The sequence below is a fragment of the Cheilinus undulatus genome, linkage group 8 (assembly GCF_018320785.1).
Source record: "Cheilinus undulatus linkage group 8, ASM1832078v1, whole genome shotgun sequence".
Lineage (NCBI taxonomy): Eukaryota > Metazoa > Chordata > Actinopteri > Labriformes > Labridae > Cheilinus > Cheilinus undulatus.
The window spans coordinates 20,497,040-20,520,754 of record NC_054872.1 but is presented as its reverse complement, the minus strand read 5'-3'; the positions used below and the strand labels follow the sequence as shown (position 1 = coordinate 20,520,754).

The window sequence follows — 23,715 nt, the reverse complement described above, 5'->3', positions numbered from 1 at the left end:
TGAATAGCCACTCTAATGGTGTCCTCAATCAAAACACATAATTTCAACTCTCACTCTCCTGAAGAGCTGCACAGAAATGATGAGTGGATGAGATGTTGTGCCATTAATGTGACATTCATATGACTGTAAGTACTGTTAAATAAAAAGCCTGTTATCTGGAAACATACCTGAAAAAACTACCCGTAAGAGCAAGCCATTAGCCACACTTCAGTTTGAATAAGACAAGTTGTTCAAAGAATGAACTGGAAAGGCAGGTAGAAAGCATTATACTTGGAAAGCTTGAAACTGAAAATATATCATCAGCAGGGCCTGTTAACTCTTCATAGGTCTTGTTCAGCACTCAATATTCCTAACTAGAGGTGGGACAAAATATTGATACCACATTATATTGTCATCCTGGCTCATGTGATACAATTATAGAACCACTAGTGCCAAATATCAATAATGTTGGACAGTGGAGTGATGGAGTTAAGAGATTAAGCAGGATCAGAGGTGAAACTGACACCAAACTGCAGTTAATTAATGTATTAATTATGCACTTTTATCTTGCTTGGGTGCATTTTATATCCTTCAGTTGATAACAGACTGTGAGACATCATTTCAAAGCTGTCTTACACTATATAAACTACTGCAGAGTTGCTGTCATAATATTATGGCTGTCATGGATCAGTTGTTGCCTATCCCATTTTATTACAAGTTTCCATGCAAGCCCTATTTTCATAGTAAGCATTAGGGATGTGGCGAGACACTTTTATCACAAGATTAGGGGTGGGTAAAAATATTGATTGATCGATGCATCACAATATTTCCCCCCTCAGTTCAATATCGATTCAGCAAATCCTCTGAATCGATTCACCTCCTGTCCAGTGGGGGTCACTGTGCGTGTGATTCACGTTGTATGGATGGAGGCCGCACTCGACCAAACAACAACCAACCATAACCATGTTATGTGAGGTTTATCACAATTTCCAAGAGGAAAGAAATGTTATTAAAGTTTACATGCACTTTACTTTTTCAGTGTTTATACAGAACTGGCATGTTTTTTACTTTTGTACTACTTATGCACAAATAAGTTATTATTGTGCAAATCTTTATTTTCAGATGTTTTATTTCTAAAAAATGTGAGGTGACCTACCACATATGTTCACATGGTCATGAAAATAATTATTAAAAATTGTCAACAGGTCATTTGTGTATTTCTGCTTCTTACTGAATCAACATCAAAGCATTTAAATCAGTATCGAATTGATATAGAATTGAATCGCAACCTAAAGAATCGAAATCAAATTGAATCGTGAGGTTCTTAGCAATAGCCAGCCCTAAACATGATGAGACGAGATCAGGGCTCACAAGAAGGAGACAAGACCAGACAAGATTTTACACTATAGGGCACAAGCACGGACATCAGAGCTAGGAAGCTACCAAAATTGAAGGAATTATTATGACCCATCCAAATCCATCCTAAAGTTTGCAGTAGACCATGAACGCACTGCAGTCTAATACGAGACTGTCTGTGTGTAACCGAGTTAGTATTAGTTAGGGATGTTCTTAGCGGTATAATTACTTAGTCGATTAAACGTAAATCTATATTTAGAATAGTCAAAACTAGTATAAAGATGAGAGAACACAAAGACAAGTGGGTGTGATGTTAGCCTGATAATACTCTGTACAGCATGGCTAGCATTGAAAGCTAGCGCCGCTCGCTTTCGTTCCTCTTTGCAGATTAATATCGTGCTTTGATATTTGGCCTCTTTTCACTTCAGGTGACTACTCATACGTGAGCTTAACCCTCGACAGCCCACATACCACTTAATTTCCATTTACTACTTTGGAAAACTGTCGTACCACGGTCTTCCTTCTATACGCTAACAGCTTAGCCACCGCCCAGCTTCTCATTGTTTACATCTGGTGAAGGGTCGGAGAGGAAAGCTGCGACAATTAACTGAAGCTACAGTGGTCTTTAGTGGCTGGAGGTTCAATAAAAAGCATTATAGACAGGGATTTCAAGCCCATATTCATAAAAAATGATAGGTAATTAGTTTACTAATAAATATTATTTAATTTTTAGTAGTAGTTCAAATAAATTTGTTTGGAATACATCTAAATTCAATTCTTTTTTTTTTTGCTTTTTAATAAGAGGAGCTGGGTGGTTTCCTACAGCCTCATGTAACCTCACACATTATACCAACAACAATAACAATTAAAAAAAAAAAAAAAAAAGAAAGACAAAAAAATACATACATACATACATACATATATATATATATATATCAGAATCAGTATGGGTGTCGGCGCATATTTATGGGAATCGGATCGGAAATGAAAAAAAGTGGATTGGAGCATCCCTAATATCATGCAATCATTCAGGTTCCATTTCTTTAGAATAGTCAAGGAAAAAAATCCTACCCCCTTTATTTTTGTACTTTTTTCTTATCAAATATAAGAATGACAAAAACCCTTCAATGCAGCAATTCATATCCAATGTGGACTACGAGTAAAAATCATTAGAATTAGGCACTTTTAAAGAATTGTTCAGCCCTTGTTTAGGAATAAAAGAAGGTTAAGGAATAATCGCATATCAAATCACAATTGCAATATTGGGGAAAGAAAATTGCAATTAGATTATTTTCCAAAATCGTTCAGCCCTAAATTCCATCAAACAGGGACATCACTCAGGCCCCATATGTGGTGACTGTGTCAGACCTACAGGCCTGAAAAGCAGTTCACATATATATCAGGTCTAGACAGGAAAAAAGGTTTCCCTCTCGTTTTCAGTTGAGTTTTTATTTGTTTTTACTTCAGGTTTGTTAGTTTAGTTTAATTTTTACTTTGCAAAAATGCTTAGTTTTAATTGAGTTTTTATTAGTTTCAGTGTTATTTTTAGTTTTTTCGGATACATGTCAGGACTGAGTGAACATCATACATTTTTAAAAACATTCAAAAATGCATCACTTCATTTGTCATTTTATTGATTTAAAGTTGATGTTTGAATACAATTCCAGACATAAAACTACCACTGTGTGAAGTTGTAACCAATCAATTCATGCCATTTTACACTCCCTGAAACCTGGGTGTAGGTGCCTGTCAGTATGGTTGTGTCAAAGAGTAAAACTAAGGGAATTCTGTCTCTATTTTTATTTTATTTTAGTTAGTTTTGTAAGCACACTAGTTAGTTTTTATTTAGTTTCAGTTAACTAAAATGATATTCAAATTTTAGTTTTAGTTATTTAGTTAGTTTTAGTTAACTATAATAACCTTGGTTTATTGTATGGTTATTTTTATTTATGTCTCAAAAGGGTCACAGCAGGCCATATTACACCACCACCACCAATGCAACATCCTGATTTCACCCACAAACAAAGCACTCAACACGTGACAGTTTCATTAATATTGTCATGACTAATAAGACCATGACTTCTACCTTTTAGAGCCAAGAGTTCCCTCTCAGCATCAGACTGGAACAAATGTAAAAAGCACATAGTGTATAATGACAGATCTAAATATTCTTCACACGAAGGAAGGTAAAGTCTGAGTGGGGGGTGGGTCTACTATGATGTCTTCAGTGGCAGACAGCTAGCTATAGGTGAGAAGGCAGTGTGACAACTGTCTGCTTTCTGAGGCTCTCCTCAGAGCGATGTCTGAAAGTGACGCTGGCTAAATCACTTGTGCTAACTTAATGTTACAACTTCCTCTGCAGCCTTCTCCTGTGTTTCACTCTGGACAGTGCTGTCAGCAGCAAAAGGTATCTTTTATGGTGCGCTGGGCTTTTAAAATCTGAATATGAAAAAGAGGCTCACAGTTTGATGTTTCCTCTAAAAATGACAAAGGAAAGCAATGAAACTTGAGTCACAGCTAAACACATGACTCATGGCGCTATAAGATACAAGTGTGGCCTGGACACTGAATAAGGACAGTGGTCAAATGTGGGAGGCTGAAACTTTTTCCCTCACAATGCTACAATGATAGAGACCTCCATGGTGGATAGCCATCAGCAACAAATGACACACTCCTTGAAACCCTAGTCTGTGGTCTGATAAGACCCAAGTGTATTCATATAAAACCAGAGATACATCTCTTTCAATAGGACTACTCCTTTTTTATCAGTCCTCCTCACACAAGACGATCCTTTATGCAATAAGTATACCGCACAGAGCTTGGCAACCACCGTCACTGCACAGTGCATTATAGGCCTGTTTGAGTTGGAACCGGTCAATATCACCATATTGGCTGGAGGATAAATGGACGGCGATAATTGGACACCTCAAAGGGCACTAACCCGCTTATACCATGGTCACTTGCCAACGAAAAAATAAAATAAAACTACCAAGTTATAATTTCATATGTTTTGTGATCAAAATAGAAGCTGACTTATGTGGGAATCATTGGTTTAGTATGGTTGTTTTATGGCACTGTGGTCCCTATATGTATTTATTTGATTTTTAATGACATAGCATTACTTTAATGATTTACTTTGAATCATTTGACGGACCCCCAAGCTGTGGCTCGCGGACCCCAGTTTGAGAACCACGGGTATAAGGTACGTGGCAAAAGTCATGGCATTAGCCCTCAGAGACTTCAGTGTGTGTTGCTTCTTTACACAAATTGTGCTAAGGGCACCAGCAAGGAAGCTAGGCTACACAGCACTACAGACAGGTACAGCTGCTCGGCTTAACTTGGAGAGTTTTCGGCAAGAATGAGCCGGCCTCTAGGCAACCTTACTGAAATATCCCTTTAAAGATACATAGGTCTTTATTACAGAAATATTCCCACATTAATCCATAACAAATTGAATTGTAAATCAAACAATTAAGGAATCTGTGAATTTAAATTTCAATCAAGTCAAGCAATCAGTGTTGATAGCCTGCTTTACCTATTGTGATCAGTCAACAGAAACACAGGAAGATTAAATTATTCTGGTAGGAAAACAGGCTATCAAAGAAAAATAAAAACCCTGCAACAAGGCAAAGTGTGTGAGGAAAGCATAAAGTGAAATACAAACGGATTGAAGCCACAGGTCTTTAGAGGAGAAATTGATTCCTGCTGTGAGCTGTCTGCGACAGGAAGGGATTAGAGCTCCAGCTAGTACTCTGAGAGACACTCTACACACGTCACTTTGGCTGATAAGGTCTTAATGCTTATTCTGAACACCAGTTGCCTGCTCAGGAATGGATGCCTGCTTCCTACTGCATCGCTGTCAAGACTGGTCAAACTACGGTGAAACAAATGCATCAGTACATAACCTTTCAATTGTTTAAGGACAGCACTGTGAACCTAGAAAATCATATCGTCTCTTATGTAATTACTTGCACAAATTGATCAATAAGCAAATGTACCATAATCTGGTGTCCTGACATTGCAATAAAAGCAAGTAACCTGCAGTGTCTTGACGACTGTCCATCATACAAGAGGTAACAAAGATGCGTATAATGGCTTAACAGGAGGAGGAGAAAGGATGACTAAAATAACAAACACCGAGGCCTTTTAAAGTACATCCTTCTGCTGAGGCCAAAAGGACAAATCTCTAAACTGGCAACAAGACAGGTAACTGAACTTACAAGCTAGTTAATAGGATCTGCTGTTTCACTAGTGTGTGTTGGTTGCAACAGAGCATGACCCATTTGACCTCAGCATGCGGACATGCATGGTGCACAGACAGCTTCATTTAGCTGTCATCAATCCTCCCTCAACAGTCTGTAGTTACAATGGCAGCTAGATGATGACTTTATTTAGGAATTCATTATTAAACTGACTGGAGAGGAACAGAATCAGACGTGTAGGTTGTGGCTAAAAACATCTGGAACTGTGAGGTATGGGAATTTAGTCCTTAAGCCTTTGATCTAAATAAAATGATGAAACAAATCAAGAGGCCTTTAACATCTGGGCAAAAAAAAGGTAGTGGAGGTAGCTTATTATTACTTGTAGTCAGGATTTGACTGGCTAATTTTTCTTTAAATCCACAATTTACACTTCTTGAATGATAATTAAAATGAGTAGGGCTGGGCGATTATGGGAATGATCATAATCACAAATAATTGAACTCTTTTCCTTGATTTCAGTTAATAAACAGTTATTTCACCCCCTGCCCCAGTTTGTGCTGTAAATATATATACATAATTTTAAAACAAATAACTTAAATTTTGTATATTTTAAAGTTTAATGCATCAATTTTGTGTACTTCCAGAACAAAATTATGTGGCTTAATATATAAAATTCTGTTTACTTCAAAGAGTAATAAAACCAGACTGGTGCTGATTCCAGTTTGACTGACCATTTTCAAATGAATTTTCCTGGTCTGAACTCCTGATAAAGATTTAATATTAAACCGATTTTCTTTCCTTAAAAACTGTCATTGACATTAGTTACTGACATTGACATGAGTTACAATTAAACATCAACAAGGATATTATACCAAAAACTACCACAGACTGTTGTTTTTCAGAAAAACTAACCTTTATCTGAAAAAGTCACAAAAATTCTCATTTATTTTAATGATCATATTCCTTGTTGCAATAACAAAGGCAATATTTTAAGTTTTTATCTGTCTTTTATTATAAAAAACCTTTATCAGCAAGGTTGACAATTTTAATCATAGCCTAATTAATGCTATGTTTTATTGGTGTTTACCTCAAAATTAAACTAACATAAACTCATCTTGCCTCCCCACTCCCTCATAGGCTGCACACCCACAGCAGCTCTCAGATTCTCACCTGTTCTGCTAACGTTCTCTCCCTAACTGTGTTTCTGCTTTAGTGTTATCATCAACCGTGAGTTGATTTAAAACAGCTGATCTGCGAGAGTAAGTTTGATGTTTATTCATTCACGATGAGAATCAGCGCGGTAACTTGACGGAGTTTCTTCATAAATTCACAAACTTAACAATGGCAGAAGTTGAAGTTTAACAGGAGAGGATGAGTTTACAGCATTTATTGCGCATTTATTGAGTGATCACGGATGGCACCGATCTCCATAAGTAGATATCTTTGGGGTTAATTTACTAATGTGTGATGCCTAGATAAGGTTATGTTCGGTCAACGCTGTATACGTATTACCTTGATCATATGTATCATACAAACACCGGCCTGATGTGCAGAGAGAGAGAGAAAGGAACGCTCAAAGCAAGCCCCCCCTTGACGCCCCGCAGCTTGAGTTTTACTCCGGAGTGCTTTTGTATACTATTGGATGGGGCACTGTCACGTGACCCCCTCTCATGTAGTGTGCTTCTATGGTGCATTAACTCATTGAGTGCCATTGACGTATATATACGTCATTTAAAAGCCAACGCACGAGTGCCATTAACGTATATATACGTCTAGGGCCGCAGCAATAGATTGTTTTTGTAGTCGAGTACTCTATCGGTTCTTCTGACGATTAATCGAGTACTATAATAAGAAATATTGCATTTTTTTAATCAGTCACTTTGGCTTTTTCAAGAGAAGTAGTACTAGAGAAATGAGAAAAGAAGCTGGGTCCCTTAAATGAACTACTTCTATATTAAAAATTGGTATTATTCTTTAAAGAAAATATATTTTACAAAGTGCGATTAAGTTCTGATGACAGTTTACATTACTTAACATTACAAGGAAAGGAAGTTAAATAATGACATTAGATTATGCCATATTTGGGGTTTTAGGGATCCTCTCCCATGAAATTTTGCGTGCTAACACTATTTATTCTATTGTAGTTTACTTTTATTTTCCAATTTGTTATCAAAGTAAAGGGACACAATCATTTTAACATCCTCTACTTTATATATGCGTGTGATATTTCACATTACAGCAACAATAAAGCTCCATCATTCACACAGAGGTCTATTGATGTCTGAAAGGTGAACCTTTAGATTACAGAAATATGGACGATTTATTCAAAGTGCATTTTAAGGGATAAAGCTGCTTCTGTGACCTGTTGAATCCTGACTATATGATGATGAATTTTGACCTATTTAGTCTCAGTCAATGTCTGCAGAAATAGGCCTAATGTGTTTCTATTTAATTGGTGTCAATTTATTATCAATATAAGTCTTATAAAATTATTTGGGATGCTGACACTTTTTTAAAAATGCACTGCAACCAAGATGTCAGTGCGCTGAATTTTAAATAATCTATAATTAAATGTATGATGTGCGCTCACTGAAGAAGGGGGGGGGGGGGGGGGCAAAAAAGGACTTGAATCGTGACGCTTGACGGTGTTCTGTGAAACTGTCGGGCCAATAAACCTGAAGTTTATGAAATTCCCTTAAGTCTGCAGACAGAAACTAAGCGCTGTCTCACTCCAGCGAGTCATGCAGAATCCAGGGATCAGCGCTTTCATTCATCTGCCTCGGCCAGCCAAGAGGCTAAAGAATGCCGCCAGGTTTCCCCCGTGCGTCGGAGAGAAAAGGCACCTACTTGCCAGCTTGATGCATACAGCGACGACACTTCAGAGACAGACTTTTCCGACCCGGACTCTGAGGAATGGCTGCTGAGTGAGTAGGGATGGCACGATTACCCGTTTTCACGATTAATTGTGGTATTAAACTTTACGAGTTAATTGTAACATTTCCTAAATACCATCAATTTTCATAAAAGATTATGCTGGGAACCATAATGGTACAACAGCACAACTCGCCCAGAACGAAAACAAAGTTACATAACATCTGCGTGTCACCGCCTCCTGTTGCTCCGTGCAGTTGCAGGCAGAGGCATGTCACAGTCCCAAACACGCTACAACATGGAAGAGGAAGAGCTATTCCCTCTGAATAAACGGTTGAGGTCAGCCGTGTGGGATTTTTTTGGATACAAAAAATATTACCAGGGTGTCACTGTGCCACATACTCAGCTCTGCTGCTCATCCCACAAATGCATGATCCTTACAAATGTGGCAACCTTTAAAAGGGTAATAAACAGGCCTTCCCACAGTACAAGATTTATTACCAAGAAGCATTGTTACATCAAAGAAATAATCTACCAAACACAAATTTCCTTACTTTTTGTTTTCCAAATGGGATTATTATCATTTTTCTTGTAATTTTTGGTTACTTTACATTGTTGATATATTATTTTGTTATGAGCGCATTCTTGGATGGAAATAAATAAAAATATACAAGACCTATAAGGAGTGTTAATGTGATTTTACTTATTCATGGTAGTATGAAATTAATTAATGCAAAAATAACCGTGATAATTGTAAAATCGCAATTATTTCTCTGACAATAATTGCACAAAGAAAATCTGTAATCGTGACATCCCTACGAATGAGCGGAGCAGATCTTGCTCTCCGTCACAGAGCGATGGAGGTAAGTTAACGTAAGAAACCCTCTGATTATTCAGCCAAATGTATTGAATGAAACCATCACTCATGCGTTCACTAATGTGATTTCAGAAGCAGACTTCAGAGAAGAGCAAGCCCCATGCAGTTCTGCAACACTGTCTGTTGGCGGAAAAAGAGGTAAGGACAAAAAATATATATATTTAGATTATATATTATATAAATAATATATATATAACATATTATATATTTTATTACTTCTATAATTTACAGGCAGTGCCAGGGGACAAGCAAGCAGGAGAGGAAGCAGGCGTATAGGGGGTCCCGTGGCGGCCGTCCAGATGTATTGTGCCGTATTTTGTATTTATTTTACAATAAAATAACATTTGTAATACAATTTTCAGATGTCTTATGTCATTGTAGGCAAAATTATAACATTCAAATCACTGTTTTGCTTGACAGACTCTCTTTCACAAAAATGCATTTTTCTCTGCTTTCTAGAAAAAAACAGTTGTCTTTCTGGTGAAACTAGCCTCTATTCAACTTCAAAAAAATTAAGAATGGAATAAGCTGCAAACAAATGTTTTTTTGCTTGATGAAATAGAGTTTCGTCTTTCATTTGAGCTATTCAGTGTTTTAGGGGTCATAGTACGAAATATTCTTTGGGTCTTGAAAGATGACTCAAAATGGCCATAAACACTGGCACAAGCCACTTTCCATTTCATAAAAGGGCTGGCACTCAATGAGTTAATAGAGAGATTTACAAGGGGGAAAAAAAACAAAATAATAGACACAGCAGGTTTATGTCAGTTATTGGCTCTAAATGTCAGTTTTGATTATTTTTTAATTAAGCACTAAAACTGAGTCCCATTTTTTCATTTTACTTAGAAAACATGCTCATTTATTCTGAGAGGAAGATGAAAAAGAGAATTAAATTTCTTCATTTTTATGTAATAACAGTGCAAACCCCATGGTTTAAAAATCCCCAATAAAGTTCTATGGAACTAACTTTTAAAGTGAGGTGAAGTGAAGTGAAGCTCACATTTAAAAATGCGTTATCTATGGAAATAATTTCATACACACTCAAGGTTAGGGATTTTCTGATAAAGCCTTCTACTGCCTTTACCAATTACTAATACAGTGCCTGTAAAAAGTTTTCACCCCTTTGGTTGTTTTCATTAATTTATAAATCAGTCGGGGTTAATATAATTTTGCTTTTTTGACAAAAATAAATTACAAAAAGTCCTTCTTAGTGTCAAAGAGAAAAGAAAGAGAGAAAAGATTTCTACAAAGTAATGTCAATTAATTAAAATATGACAAAATAAAGGTTAAAAAATAGGTAAATTAAGTGACTGCATTAAAATTCACCACCTTCAAGTCAGTATTTAGCAGATGCACCTTTGGCTGCAATCACAGCACTGAGTCTTTGTGGATAGGTCTCAATCAGGCTTGTACATCTGGACAATGCAATTTTACTTCATTCTTCTTTGAAAATCTGCTCCAGCTCTGTCTGATTGTATGTGGATCGTGCATAAAGAGCCCTTTTTAAGTCCAGACACAAATTCTCTGGATTGAGGTTTAGGCTTTGATAAAGACACCCCAGAACATTCACCTTGTTGTCTTTAAACCATTTCTTCTGCAACAAGTGATCCATGTTTTGCAGGAAAATAAATCTTCCTCCAAGCTCTTGCAGATTGAATAAGTTTGTCCTCCAAGATTTTCCTAGAAGCATCCCCACAACATGACAGCATGATGCTGCCACCACAGTGCTTCGCAGTGGGGATGGTGTGTTTGTGGTCACGTGCAGTGTTTGGTGTCCGCCAAACACAGCATCTTGTTGAGTCTCCCACATGCCTTTTGACATACTAAGGTTGATATCCAATTATTACTGTGGTTTTCTCTTTATCTTTATCACTCTTCTATAAAGCTTTGGCTGGTGAAGACCCTGGGTAACAGTTGTATGACGAGTTTCTCCCATCTCAGCAGCTTAAGCTTATAACTCCTTCAGAGTAGTCATAGTTGTCTTGGTGGCCTCTCTCACTAGCTTCCTTTTTTACGATCACCCAGTTTGTGAAGACGGTGTAATCTAGACAGAATTACACACGCGTCATATTCCTTCCATTTTTTGATGATGGATTTAACTGAACTCTGGTGGATGTTCAGTGCCTTGGAATATTTTTGTATGCCCTAACTTATATTTGAGTCTTCTTTTATCTTTATGGTGTAATGGTGGTCAGGAATACAGATTAACCAGTGGCTGGCCTTTCCAGACACAAGTGTTTTTATAGTACATCACTTGAGACATATCAACTGGACTCAGGTGATCTCCATTTCACTAACTGTGAGACTACTGGTGCCAACTTGCTGGACCTCTGTTGAATTAGGTTACTAACATTAAAGGGGATGACTACTTATGGAATATCTTATTTTACATCACATATTTTTGTGCAATTGTCATTACTGTGTAGAAATCCATTTTCACTTTAACATTAAGGGGTTGTTTTATTTTTTTGGTCAAAAAGGCCATATTATATTGCGCATGATTGACTTTGATACATTGACATTGTCTTTGCTTACAGAGCAGCAAAACTATGGAAAGTTCTTTGACCTGCCCTTTAAAAAGTGACGATGTGTATTTCCTTAAAAGACAAGTTAACCCTTAATGCCTGTTGTCGCATATTTGATATATACTTTTATGATACCTCAATCTAACCAATATGCTCAATAGATTACTAAAAAAATTCTGAATACAATCTGATAAATGATAAAAAATGCCCTCAAGTGAATTATCAGTTATCAAAACACCTAATGAATGAAATGAGATACTAAAAATATATTTGTTAAATTTTATGGAAATTTTGATTTTTTCTAAATTTCAGTAGAAAGTTAAATGAACATTTCAGTTCCAAAAAAGAATTTTCTAGCTATTATTTGTGTTTTCAGACTTCAAGGGGTTAAGAACTGTACATACTTAAACCTAGATAGAACCAACATGTGGCAGAACAATATACCAAACAAACTGCATCTATCCATATAAAATCTGTATTCTTCTCTAAATGGATGTAATGAAGAGTCCCATCGCTCACATTCTTTACTCATTTGTTACTTTACCTCTCCGTCATAATACAGGTAATAGCCATACACATGACCATGACTGCTATGTGTTATGTATGTTTGATACTTACTGCCCCAGAGAGGTATATCCTTGCTCTCAGCCTTCATGACTATTGAGGCCATCGTCATCGTGACTGGGATGGCGTCAAAGTACGAAGAGTGAGGTGCCAGGGTGAGGATGGGTGCTTCTGCTGGTAATGCTCTTCGTCCTTTTACCGTCATCCAATGGAAACCCCCAGCAAACCACATGACCCGCATGATGATCTTCAGTATTATGTCCACCAGTCTGCAAAAAGAAAGACCATGCATATAAGGGGGGGGGCTTCTCATGTAAACAGCTGATGGAGGATAAAACTTCCATCACTGGCTAACAGATACATAGAATAATGCAATGTCTAATGTCAAAAAGCTGAAGCAGAGGACTGAGCAGGGCAAGATTTCTTTTACTGAAATTAACAAGATAAGTAAGCGGTGACAAAAGTAATCACCTAAGAATGAGAGCAGTTTTACCATACTGTGAGGCACTTCTTCTTTCTTAATTATCTGCCTTACTTGACAGAACAATCCCCTTTCTTCCATGCGAACTAAGGCCAAAAGCTAAACTGTCACCTTGATTAATCAATCCAGACTAAGGATTTTCAAAGAATGCTACTAAGTAGCAGAAATGAGCACTAAAATACATCTGACGATCAAATCTTTCAGATGACATTTTGAAAAGCAGAAAACAGGATTCACTTATCCTAAAACAGGCAGAAATGCTATCCTGAACTTCATTCAGAACCGCTGTTGACTGGTTTGCATTCTCAAGCCCAGAGGGACTTAAATAAAATGGGTATCCTGAACCACCACTGGGCATGTCTGTATTTATTTCTATTTAACACTGAAGCAGTTAGAACTACACGTCGCTTTTATAGTAGTCTCTAACAAAAATATAACCTCATTCACCTGCAGTAACCTTTCGTGCTTTATTTTTAGTGTTGAAGATTAGAGCACATGTAGCCACTGTGGATTCTTCTGAGGACGACTATTTAACATCAGCAATGACACAGAAGGCGACAGAGGGTCAAAAAACTGAGCTATCAAAGAAAAAGAATGGCTCTAAGATAATAAATACCTCTCAACCTCATAGTCAAAGTGAACTTATTCAAACAAGTTCAAAGAAATACCAGAAAGATAGCGTTTTAATGTGACGATATCTCTTTGATAGCAAGCACATCAACAAACAAAAAAACCTCTCATTTACCCTTTCATTTACTAATTTCTCTAGATGAATTAGTATGTACATTGGATTGCTTATTTACATGAATTACAGCGCTTTCTGATATGCAGTCATTTATAAAACCAACACAAATAGGAAAAAAAAAACACCCACCTCCTCCACAGGCACTGGGATTCAACGGTGGTCTCTGAGCGTCCTACTGAGGCCATGAAGGCAAAAGGCCAAGCTAGTAGCATCATAAATGCAGCTATGAGCAGGCGGATGGGGAACAGTGTGACTGTCATTAACGCAATCTGCAAGAGAGGGGAAAAAAGAGAAAGGGAAGAGTTAAAAAAAAAAAAACAGCAAACAATAATCATCATGCTTCACTTTTGTTTGTAAGATTAAGCTGTTGAGGAAACATTAACTTTATTTTAACAGTGCAGTCTTAATCCATCAAATATACCACCAATTTAAGTGTGCTCTATAAAATGTCTGCTTTGTGAGCACTTATTGTTAAGAAGTAGTAACACAGCTGATTTTATTTTGACCAAGCAGAGTAACGGATGAGGTGATGATAAAAAGTAGCACTAGAAATTTAACATCAGTCATGCAATAAAGCAGAGAGAGGTTGTGCAATATTGTGCAATGTCACAGTGTAAGAAATGGTCCCTGATTACAGTGGTAACTTGCAGATAAACAAAACAAAACAAAACAAAAAAGAGCTCAAATGCTGGGCTGTGCAAGTGCAAAAGAGATAGTTTAGGTGCCCTTAGGTTGATTATTGCCGTCATATTCGTGGATACTTCCTACAACCAGGCACGGTAACATAAACTTACATGTTACATATATAGACATGTTTTTCATTGGTGCTAACAAAACCTGAACTTCAATGTTGACTGTTTGCTTTACAGCTTTTCGTGACTCACTGAAAGCAGTGGTTATCTTCTGTCAATATTTGTACTGACAGCAAGCACTACTGAAGAAAATGAAGTTGCCTGTACTCTTATCTTATCCATGAGGGCTCTAGTCTGATAGTTAAGTCAATTTATATAAGTCAATTTAAAGCTTGCTCAATAAACTACAACACTACAAATAACATGTATATACTGAAGACTAGAGAGCTGGAAATGAAGAGGTTCAGCCTTGTATTTATGAGCGTCTTTTCCAAAAGTACTGTCCCAGAGAAATAACCCTGTTTACATTATGATGGCATAATCTGCAACGTAAGTGTTTTAATCCTACTATACCAAGAAACTTAGTGTCTACCCACTTTTATTCTCCCTCCTGTTTACTCTCCCAGATTCCCTTAACATACATTAATGTGTTATAAATCATCCAGAGTTCTTTCATATAAAGCACACAATGTGGCACAAGAAAGACCAACAACTGACTAAGCAATGGTGCTTTTTCTGTAGAAAAAGGTTTCTTACAGGGATATTTGACAGCCATTGTATAATGCATTTGCTAAAAAAATTATTCAGACCTAAAGCATGAGAATGCATGAATGTCACTAAGAGTTAAAATAAAAGCAAAGCTACAAAAGCAAAGTGGTTATTTAAGAGTTAGAGTGAACTGAGGCTTTGTACTAAAAGGCACTAAAATGCATGCAGTAAGAATTAACAGTAAATAGGAGCACAAAGTAAGCATTCATTTAAATTGCTGTGGCAAAGCTGTTATAGCTAATAAAGTTCAGCCCATTTTGTATCAATTTAAGATGTGTGGAAGGTGTAGTAGCCACTTCTATTTATCACCAAAAAAAAAAAGAAAAACCTGACCACTGCAGTTAGTAGTAATTTTTTAATGTCTCTGCACATCTGAAGAGACCATGTAAGAGTGAAACCAGTTAGCAGTTTTACCCTTAAACCACAAAGAACAGGAGAGTAAGTTACAAGTACTTGTTTAGATGACAATTTGATACTGAGCTCAAATTTAAGTTATATGCTTTAACTACTTGATGCATTGTTAAACCACAATCACTTAGTCAGCACTAGCTTTTCAAGCTGTTGGCTAATGCATGTATTCAAAAGCTTTTTTAACGGTATAATAGGCTCTAGTTCAGGGTCAAATTATGTATCTTTCATAATTGCAGTTTTGAAATCTGCGCTATAGTTACATTGCAGGATAGCTTCCACGTCTGTGTTGTCTGATGAAAACAAAGACCACCTGTTCTCTCAATTCTATGACCAACTTTCTCTGAAAGTCTGTCTGATATCACCATTAGTGACTGAATGCTGTGTAGGAAATATAGTATGTCTGCAAGTCAAAGTATTCAGGCTACCATGTTACTGCTCTCAGATACACCAGCATGATGCTCCAGACATCAGCAGAAACTTGTCCCAATGCTTTTTTTAATGCTGTGGCCAACTATATAATCTAAATATATAAAGTCAAAAGCAAGGGATGTTCCTTGGCCCATCCCATTAAATACAAATCCTAACTTTGTTTAGCCAACTAGTCTTAAGTTAAATGAACAGATTTTGTAAACTAGCATCACATTGCCTGCAAACATGGATGCATCATCTTCCTTCTCTTCCCACGATTTTCATGCAGCGCAGCATCTTTTCTGCATGTTACATTATGATAACAGTGAAAACAAATATATTGTGCCACACAAATGGCACAATGTGCTAAACACAGCCCTCCGTGTGACACAGCGCAATGTCCAGGCTTACACCATGGGCATTATGGATACATGACTGATTTAAGTCAAGCCTTGAGGTAAATAGTTTTAATTGAGTCACTCGAATTACTCGAGGAATGGTTTCAGCCTTAGTCCACAGTGACCCAGAGGGCCACATCACAGGCTCTATGTCTCTCTTTCTCTCCTCAAAGAACTAAATAGGCCGTCTCATTCATGATATACATTAATGTTAAGGGAAGTTCAGTTTTGACGTGACAATGGAACAAGCTGCCATTGGTTGTCACAGCCTGTCACAAAGCATTGTGGAATACAATGTGGTAGTTAGCCTCAGCTGCCAGCAGCAGAAACAGTTTAAAAATGGACAACAAAAGACATTCAGTATCATAATAACTGGTGTGGATTTCATCTTTAAATACAACAAAAGTCGCTGAAGTTCTAGGCTTGCTAGAAAAGCTTCCGTAAGGAATTCAAAGACATGGATAGCGTCATTGGACTGGCCAAACAGCAAGCTTCATGAGGGGAAAAAGAGACTATGATTTATAGTTCAAAAGTTATTCAACTTTTAATAACCTGTGTCACTTCTTGTTGTATATGACCAGTCTCAGAGGGACAAAACAAGCATGTTTAAAAGAGTTTCATAAACTTTATGGCACATTTTATTTTCCAGGCACACTTTTGTGACCCAGTAATTCATTCAAGGGTAGCTTTGAATATAGGTAATTAAACAAGTAACAAGTTTTATTTGAAGAGTTCATGAAGGAATGTGTAGCTCCACCTGATCTCTCTCCACCTTTCCTACTCCTACTTTGTGTGAGATGAAAATAGGTTTTTCCATCGGAAATCAGAAAATGCCTTAAACAGCCCAAATATGAAAGTAGGCCTGTAACTAATTTATGTACACTGCATTTATCTGGTATAATTCCTGATTTTATTTTTTTTTAAATTGTAATTTATATTACAGGTTGAAAACCTGTAGCAGTATCAGTTTTTCAATATGTTTAAGCTCTACTCTAATGGTCTCAATTTACTCCCAGTGAGGAAAATCTCGTATCACTGACTCTTCTTAAACTAAAACTAAGAAACAGGAAGGTGTGCTAAACCTTCAAAACAATACGGATGTTTGAGCCAGACCTTTTAGGGGCAGTGGAGGTACGTGTCTGTGTTTCATGTTTTCAAAATGCTGAATGAAGAAGTTTCACACTTGCATGTCTGAACACTTTCCTTTTTGAACTTTGTTTCAGGTTAGGGAGCAGCAAGCACAGTTTCGCAAGCTGATTGATATGTTGTTCTGAAGTCTAGGTAGGGCTGGCAATGAAGATTTTGAAGATTTGGTTCCTGCATGCATGGTCATATTCTGGAGGAATGCTAAAGGCCAGTGGAGACTGTCTGGGGATTGTTTACAACTGTTTAACTAGACCTTAAAGTGTCAGTGGGAAGTATTATGGCAAATTAGTAAAGCAATGATATATAAAGTTATTTAACCTTTTGCACCCTTGTCCTTAAGTTCAGCAAATGACCCCTTATCTTTTGTTCTGGAGACACATTCAACTATGCTAATGAGAGGACAATGTGCTACCTTCATCTGACCAAAAAAAAAATCACTGATCTTTATATCGAGGGATGAGCTATCGACTACCTGCCTCTTTGGCAGGAACAGAAAAGATTCAGGCCTTTGTGTGATTTCTCTGTTAATCACACAAGGAATGCAAATTTAATCTGGGAATAAAATTAACTTTCACATAGCAGCTGGAACTTACGCCTAAAGACAACTTTTGGCTGTTTAAGACTAGATCAGGACTGAGACATTTGCTGATACACATGGAACAGCAACAAACGCAGAGCTATACGTTTAACTGTAACCGGATGCACAAATTTCACACAATTACAGAAAAAAAGTTGTTTCAGCAATTTAATTAAGGATTTTTTTTGCATTTAATAAAAGAAAAAATCTCTTTTAACAAAATGGACAAAAAAAACCCACTTAACTTCAGTAACATTTTAAATGCAAAGGTTGCTTTAAATTCATTCATAGATTCCCTTGAATTATGAACATAAAGGGAAAATTTGTGTTAAAACATGCAGATTTAATAACAGCAAACATTTTAAGTACTGATTTTAGATTTTTTTTTCTTGAACTTCTTTACATACATGTTGACTTGAATAGTTATTTCCCTTAATTCTTAACATAGTGGTCTATTAATATAGCATTTAGTTCATTTGTAGTTTTGTAATAAATAATGAGATTTAGATCTGTGGTGTGCGATGTTACAGTTATTTATATTATTTTTGATAAATTGCAATCTTGAATTTGATAAATGGATAAGTTAGAGCAAAGTTCTTAACCAGCTGGTGAGACTTTTTTGTGTTCCTCCTCATTACAGTGACAATCTCGTTTAAGTAGTGCCTTTTCAAATGCTCTGATTGATCCGCTGGACGACATGCTGTCAGCGACACACCTGCTGAATAATGTTAGCACTACTGTTGTTGTCTTTGTCCACTGTTGTATATTACTGAGAAACAAAGTGTTCCTAAACAGGACACTTTTATCTGGGTATATTCAGACTGTTGCTGTGGTTGTGTGGTTGCCAGGACAGTGGGACAGTGAGTTGTTCTCTGGTTTTCTGTCTATGTATGAACTTTGTTCAATGTGTATCCGTTCGCTACACATCTGTACCGTACTGAGGGGCCCATACCGAACGGATACGGTATAATTACACATACCTTTACAACCCTAACCGACAGACATCAATGGATTATAACCCCTACTTTAGGGTGTACCCTAAATCAACTCAATTACTTGGCTTCTACATCAGCAAAAAATCACAAGTATCAATAGTTGAGCTCAAGAATAAAGCCAAATCAGGAGTTTTGACAAGCCTCCACAGATGCTTACAGATCCAAGGCAACTGACCAAAGTAATATCAGTCTGCTACAATTTCTTGGTTTTGACAGTCACACGCTGGGAGAGAAGTGAAAAGTCTTCAGTTCCTCTCACTCTTAAGGTCAATGGTACCTACTCCTTTAACGTGAGCAACAAAACAATGAGCATGTCAATTTAACAGCAAAGTTTCAGCAGGCATGTTTGTCGAGTGATTTATCTTGTAATACGAAAACATGATACCCATGCTTATGAGCCCTCAGAAGGTTTGTTTCTTTAATAAATATATACCATAAATCAAAGACTTGCAGATAAAAAAATGATTTTATTTTGGATGCCATATCCATGGCCAAATATTACAACCACACTCACAAAAAAAATCTATCATGCATTGGTTTATCTATGATGACTTTACTGCTGCTGTTCTGACTCATTTTAAACATTTCACTTGCAGACTGCCATGTAACAGTATCCTTCTTACCAGAACGATCTGGGTGCTTGCAACTATGGCTTTCTTCTTTGGACACATAAACTGCTTCTGTAGGTTTTTCTGTCATTTGAATAGACAGCTGTCACCTTTTCTTCTCCAGTCCTCTGAGTTTCACTTCACAGTTAGTCTCTCTTGTGCTGCTATGCAAAAAAGCAAGATCTGTGCAACATGCTGAAAACACTTTTCCTCAGTTACGTCAGAACAACCAAGAAACTCAATTCCATCACTTCATGACCCACTTTTGCTACAGCACTTAGTGTTTACAAGAAACCGGTTTTTAAGTGCCGAGCCACTCTGACTGACTTCTATTATGTAAAGTTATGTATGTGTACAGAAATGAAGTGGTCGTTGAAAAAAACAAACAAGCACATCATAATTAAATGTCACTGTTGGTTGAAATGAGAGGAGTAAATGTCATATTTAGACAATGTTTTAGGTGATATTTATTTACAAATGTTATTTTTTGCATATGATTACAAGGTGCTGAGAAAACAAGCTTCCTATCATGAATTTAAACTTGATCTGAGTAAATCTGCTAAGTCTGGTGCCCATGAAAAATTCTCTTTACTTCAGTATGTTAGGAAAAGGGAGTAACCAAAACACACCTATTCTCTTAGACTTTGATCCATCTGACCTTTTCCTTTAGTCTCTTTAACTAAAGCCAGAGGGCAACAAAATGTGTGCACCTCCCTAGGTTACCTTTCTACTTGTAACAAGATATGCTTCTATGCAGAAGCAGTGGCATTCATAAAACTGAGGCTCTGCTCTCAGACCGAGCTATGATTGAAAATATCTCTTAACTTTGTCCCAGTTTAGCACTGTTTACCATTCTTAAGAATACCGTACACACTCATCTAATAATTTTGACAGCTCAACAGTCATCTGCATGGCATGAATGCACTTCAAAATGTTTTAAGTGATTTAATACAGCACTGCACTTCTTGGTTTCAGTTTAACAACTAGGTTTGGTTAACGTTATGCTACTGTAACATATAAAAGGTATGCAAAGTTGGGATCACAAAATATAACTTGTTTTTTTTCTTTATCTTACAGCTTTGTGTGAGTCTACCAACAATACACAATGAATTTGTACATTACTGTACAAACATATGTTTGACTGAAACAGGATATTTCGGTGCTTACTTAAGGGTAAGGGTGGATACACACACGGAGACATTCACACGTGCACACTTGCCTAACAAAGGTTTTTCAAAGAGATCATATGAGGTGAACTACAAAGAGCAGACATGCGCCTCCAAATTTATTAGCAGCCTGGTCTGAAACAGCGGGATCAATGCAAGACTGTGATGAGTGGAGGTTTCCGTCACCTGTGTCTAACGCCACATGTTGCAATATTTGAAAGACAACCTTGTGCTGTGCAATCATGATCAGATAAACGGGTCCAGACTACTGGTTGTAACCTACAGATGAGGATCACATTACCCCCCCTTGTTTTACTGCTCCAAATCACGTTGTAGCCTCCCAGACCTTGAATCGTAAAAATCAAACACGCTTAATATTACAAATATTCAAGGCCATCACTAGTTGATGACCTCTCCCTCCTTCAGCTATTAACATAAACAAATAATAATCAACCTAGATCAACAAAAAGTGGTATCATTCTGAGACTGAATCAGAATGATGGGCACCATAGATACTATTTGTGCACAAATTTTAGCAGTATGCTGTAGGATGCTCATGTGAATCAATTCAGACAATAAAGAAGGCTTGTGAGTAAGTAGGCCTAAATAGAGAAATGTATGCAAGCAAAGCAGAGACATTACTCTGCAAGAATAAACTGAATATAATGCATTCATACTATGCTGAACCAAAACGAGTGTAGACCACATGAATTACTTCTAGTCCAAGGTATTGTCGACTTTCATTTGGACTAGTGGGGGTTACACTGGAATGGAGTAGTACCGAAAAGAAGCATCAAAATAGTTGATTTAAGTTGGTACATTAGGTAACATAGTGTTGGCATCAGTGTCAAGCTAGTACCAGATTTCACTACTCTTCCTAATCTGTGTTCATATATTTTTTCATTGTAACTTTTAAGCTCTGAGGGCAAAAGTATAAAGGGCCTGGCAGCTTCAAGTTGTTTTTAAGATAACACTTTTGCAGACAAGTCTAAAAGCTTAATCTGATTATCAGCAGCAAACAGGGACGACGTGGTTGCATAAATCTGCCCCCTGCTGCAAAATTATCAAATGTTATGGTACATATATATAGTCCCAAGACAGTGGTAGAAGCGTTTAAGAAAACACATGCCAATAATTAGTGAGAGAGAGAGGAAAAGTGTGAGACTGACAGTTTTCCATGCAGTTTCTAAGCCTCTGCATCCACACGTGTTGTTTGCTGGGTCGCACCATGAGCACCAACAATGCTGTGGAAAAATGCTGAGGGAAGCTAGAAACTATGTTTAACAGAGAAGGCACGCCTGAAAATGTCCGTTAAACAATATATTAAAGGGCTTTAACAAGGAAGCAGCGTGCGAGCATTCATCAGATGTGACAACAGTTAAAGAGCAACAAGCTAGGCCCATCACGGACAGGCGGCCATGCTCAAATAGCTGTGCATCTTTTACTGTATTGTTAGCGGAATCCTAGATGAGAAAAAAAATGATGCTCATGTAGTGTGCACTCACAAGTGAAATAAATGTTGTTGCTGCAGCTAGACAAATATGTTTAACAAACTACCCTCTGCCTTTTAGCAGTATTAAATCACAACAGGGAGGGGATAAGAGAGAAGGGGAGAGCAACATGTATGTAGCTACAGTTAGCCGACTTGCTAACACTAGCACAGCTGATTAAAATTAAAAACCTGCAAACTTAAATGACGCTGACAGCCCCTCCACTGAGTCGTATTGGTGTGTTTGTGTCCTACAACCCATCTATCTGCTTGTTAACGTATTAGTACAAGAGTAAAGCAGTAGCCGTTCGTTTTTATTTACCTTTGCTTTCTCCAGAGGGGTGAATTTCAAGACGTGCACAAAAGGGTTTCTGACCGGAGGAGCTTGGTCCATTTTCTTCCCATCTCCTTCCACCGCACACTGTCTGTGACTAGGCAACCTCATTCTTGTAGGAGTAACGTTGGTCGAGGTTGAAGCTGAATCTGAATGCTAGAATAAAAAATTACTCCTGACAGGGAGACTCTTCACGCAGGGCGCAGTTTCCCTTATCTTCCTTAAACGGTGGCTAATTGAGGTGGCAGTGCGGGGTTATTACCGTTATCTTTCTTTCCCGCACAGCATGGAGGGATAATGGTTGGCTCAAGGATTAGCTGGAGGTATTTGAAGTCGCCGATATCTCTCTGCCTACAGTGCGCAGGTCGCCTACCTCCACACCGTGTTCCCCAACCAGTCCGTTAGCTCAGGATGCTAACGGAGCCACGATACCGCTCCTGTGTCAGAGCGCATGCGCATGATACATCATTTGTATCCGTCTCTATAGCACGATGTGATGCTGCCTTCACAACTCTCCAAGATATCGTATTTTCAAAATCCCTACCGCTCTAAATGTGGCTGTGGGGATTTCTACACAAACTGACACGCATAACAGGGTCTTTCTGACCGGAACGAAACATTGTAGAAACAAAAGTATTAACCTCAAGGCAATGGGCCCTAAGTCAGCGGTTCTCAGCATAGGGGTCGGGACCCACCTAGGGGTTGTGAAACACTGAGAGGGGGTCGCCAGATACCTTCCAAATAACAAGGAATATTTTAACCAATTTTTTTTATTAAAAAAATACAAGCATAAATTTAGTCAAATGTAAAAAAAAAAAAAAGCACCTAGGGATTATTTAATGAGGCTTATGCTACAATTGAAGTGATGTTTTAAAAATCCTTAAGATGTACTAGCCTATATGTCTGCATAAGACTGTTACATTTTATTTTTCATAGATTTTTTATTTTTCAATATCAGAATGTGCACAGCTCCATCATCCTCCATCAGGTACTGAGGGGGTCCCCGATCTCTGGCACCTTTATTTAGGGGGGTCACTGGCTGATAAATTTGAGAACCCCTGCCCTAAGTTTCTTATCAACTTTGAAAAAGTTAGGATTTAATTAAAGTATAAATGCATTTCTTAAGAGAACATGGAATTTACATTAGATGGGGAGAATTTCACAGCAATAAACACTAGGATTG

At 37.4% G+C, this 23,715-nt stretch overlaps 1 protein-coding gene across 1 annotated transcript in view; it reads right to left on the bottom strand.

The window, feature by feature from the left end:
• The window catches only part of LOC121513496 (lysophosphatidylcholine acyltransferase 1), a 49,297-nt gene extending 26,343 nt beyond the window's left edge, over positions 1-22,954 (bottom strand). The window contains exons 1-3 of the mRNA XM_041793286.1: positions 22,521-22,954; positions 13,730-13,869; positions 12,429-12,643 (exon numbers count right to left, since the gene is read on the bottom strand). Coding sequence (XP_041649220.1) covers positions 12,429-12,643; positions 13,730-13,869; positions 22,521-22,643 — 478 coding nt within the window. The 5' untranslated portion in view covers positions 22,644-22,954. The remainder of the gene's footprint in view (positions 1-12,428; positions 12,644-13,729; positions 13,870-22,520) is intronic.
• Between the last annotated feature and the right edge of the window lie 761 nt (positions 22,955-23,715).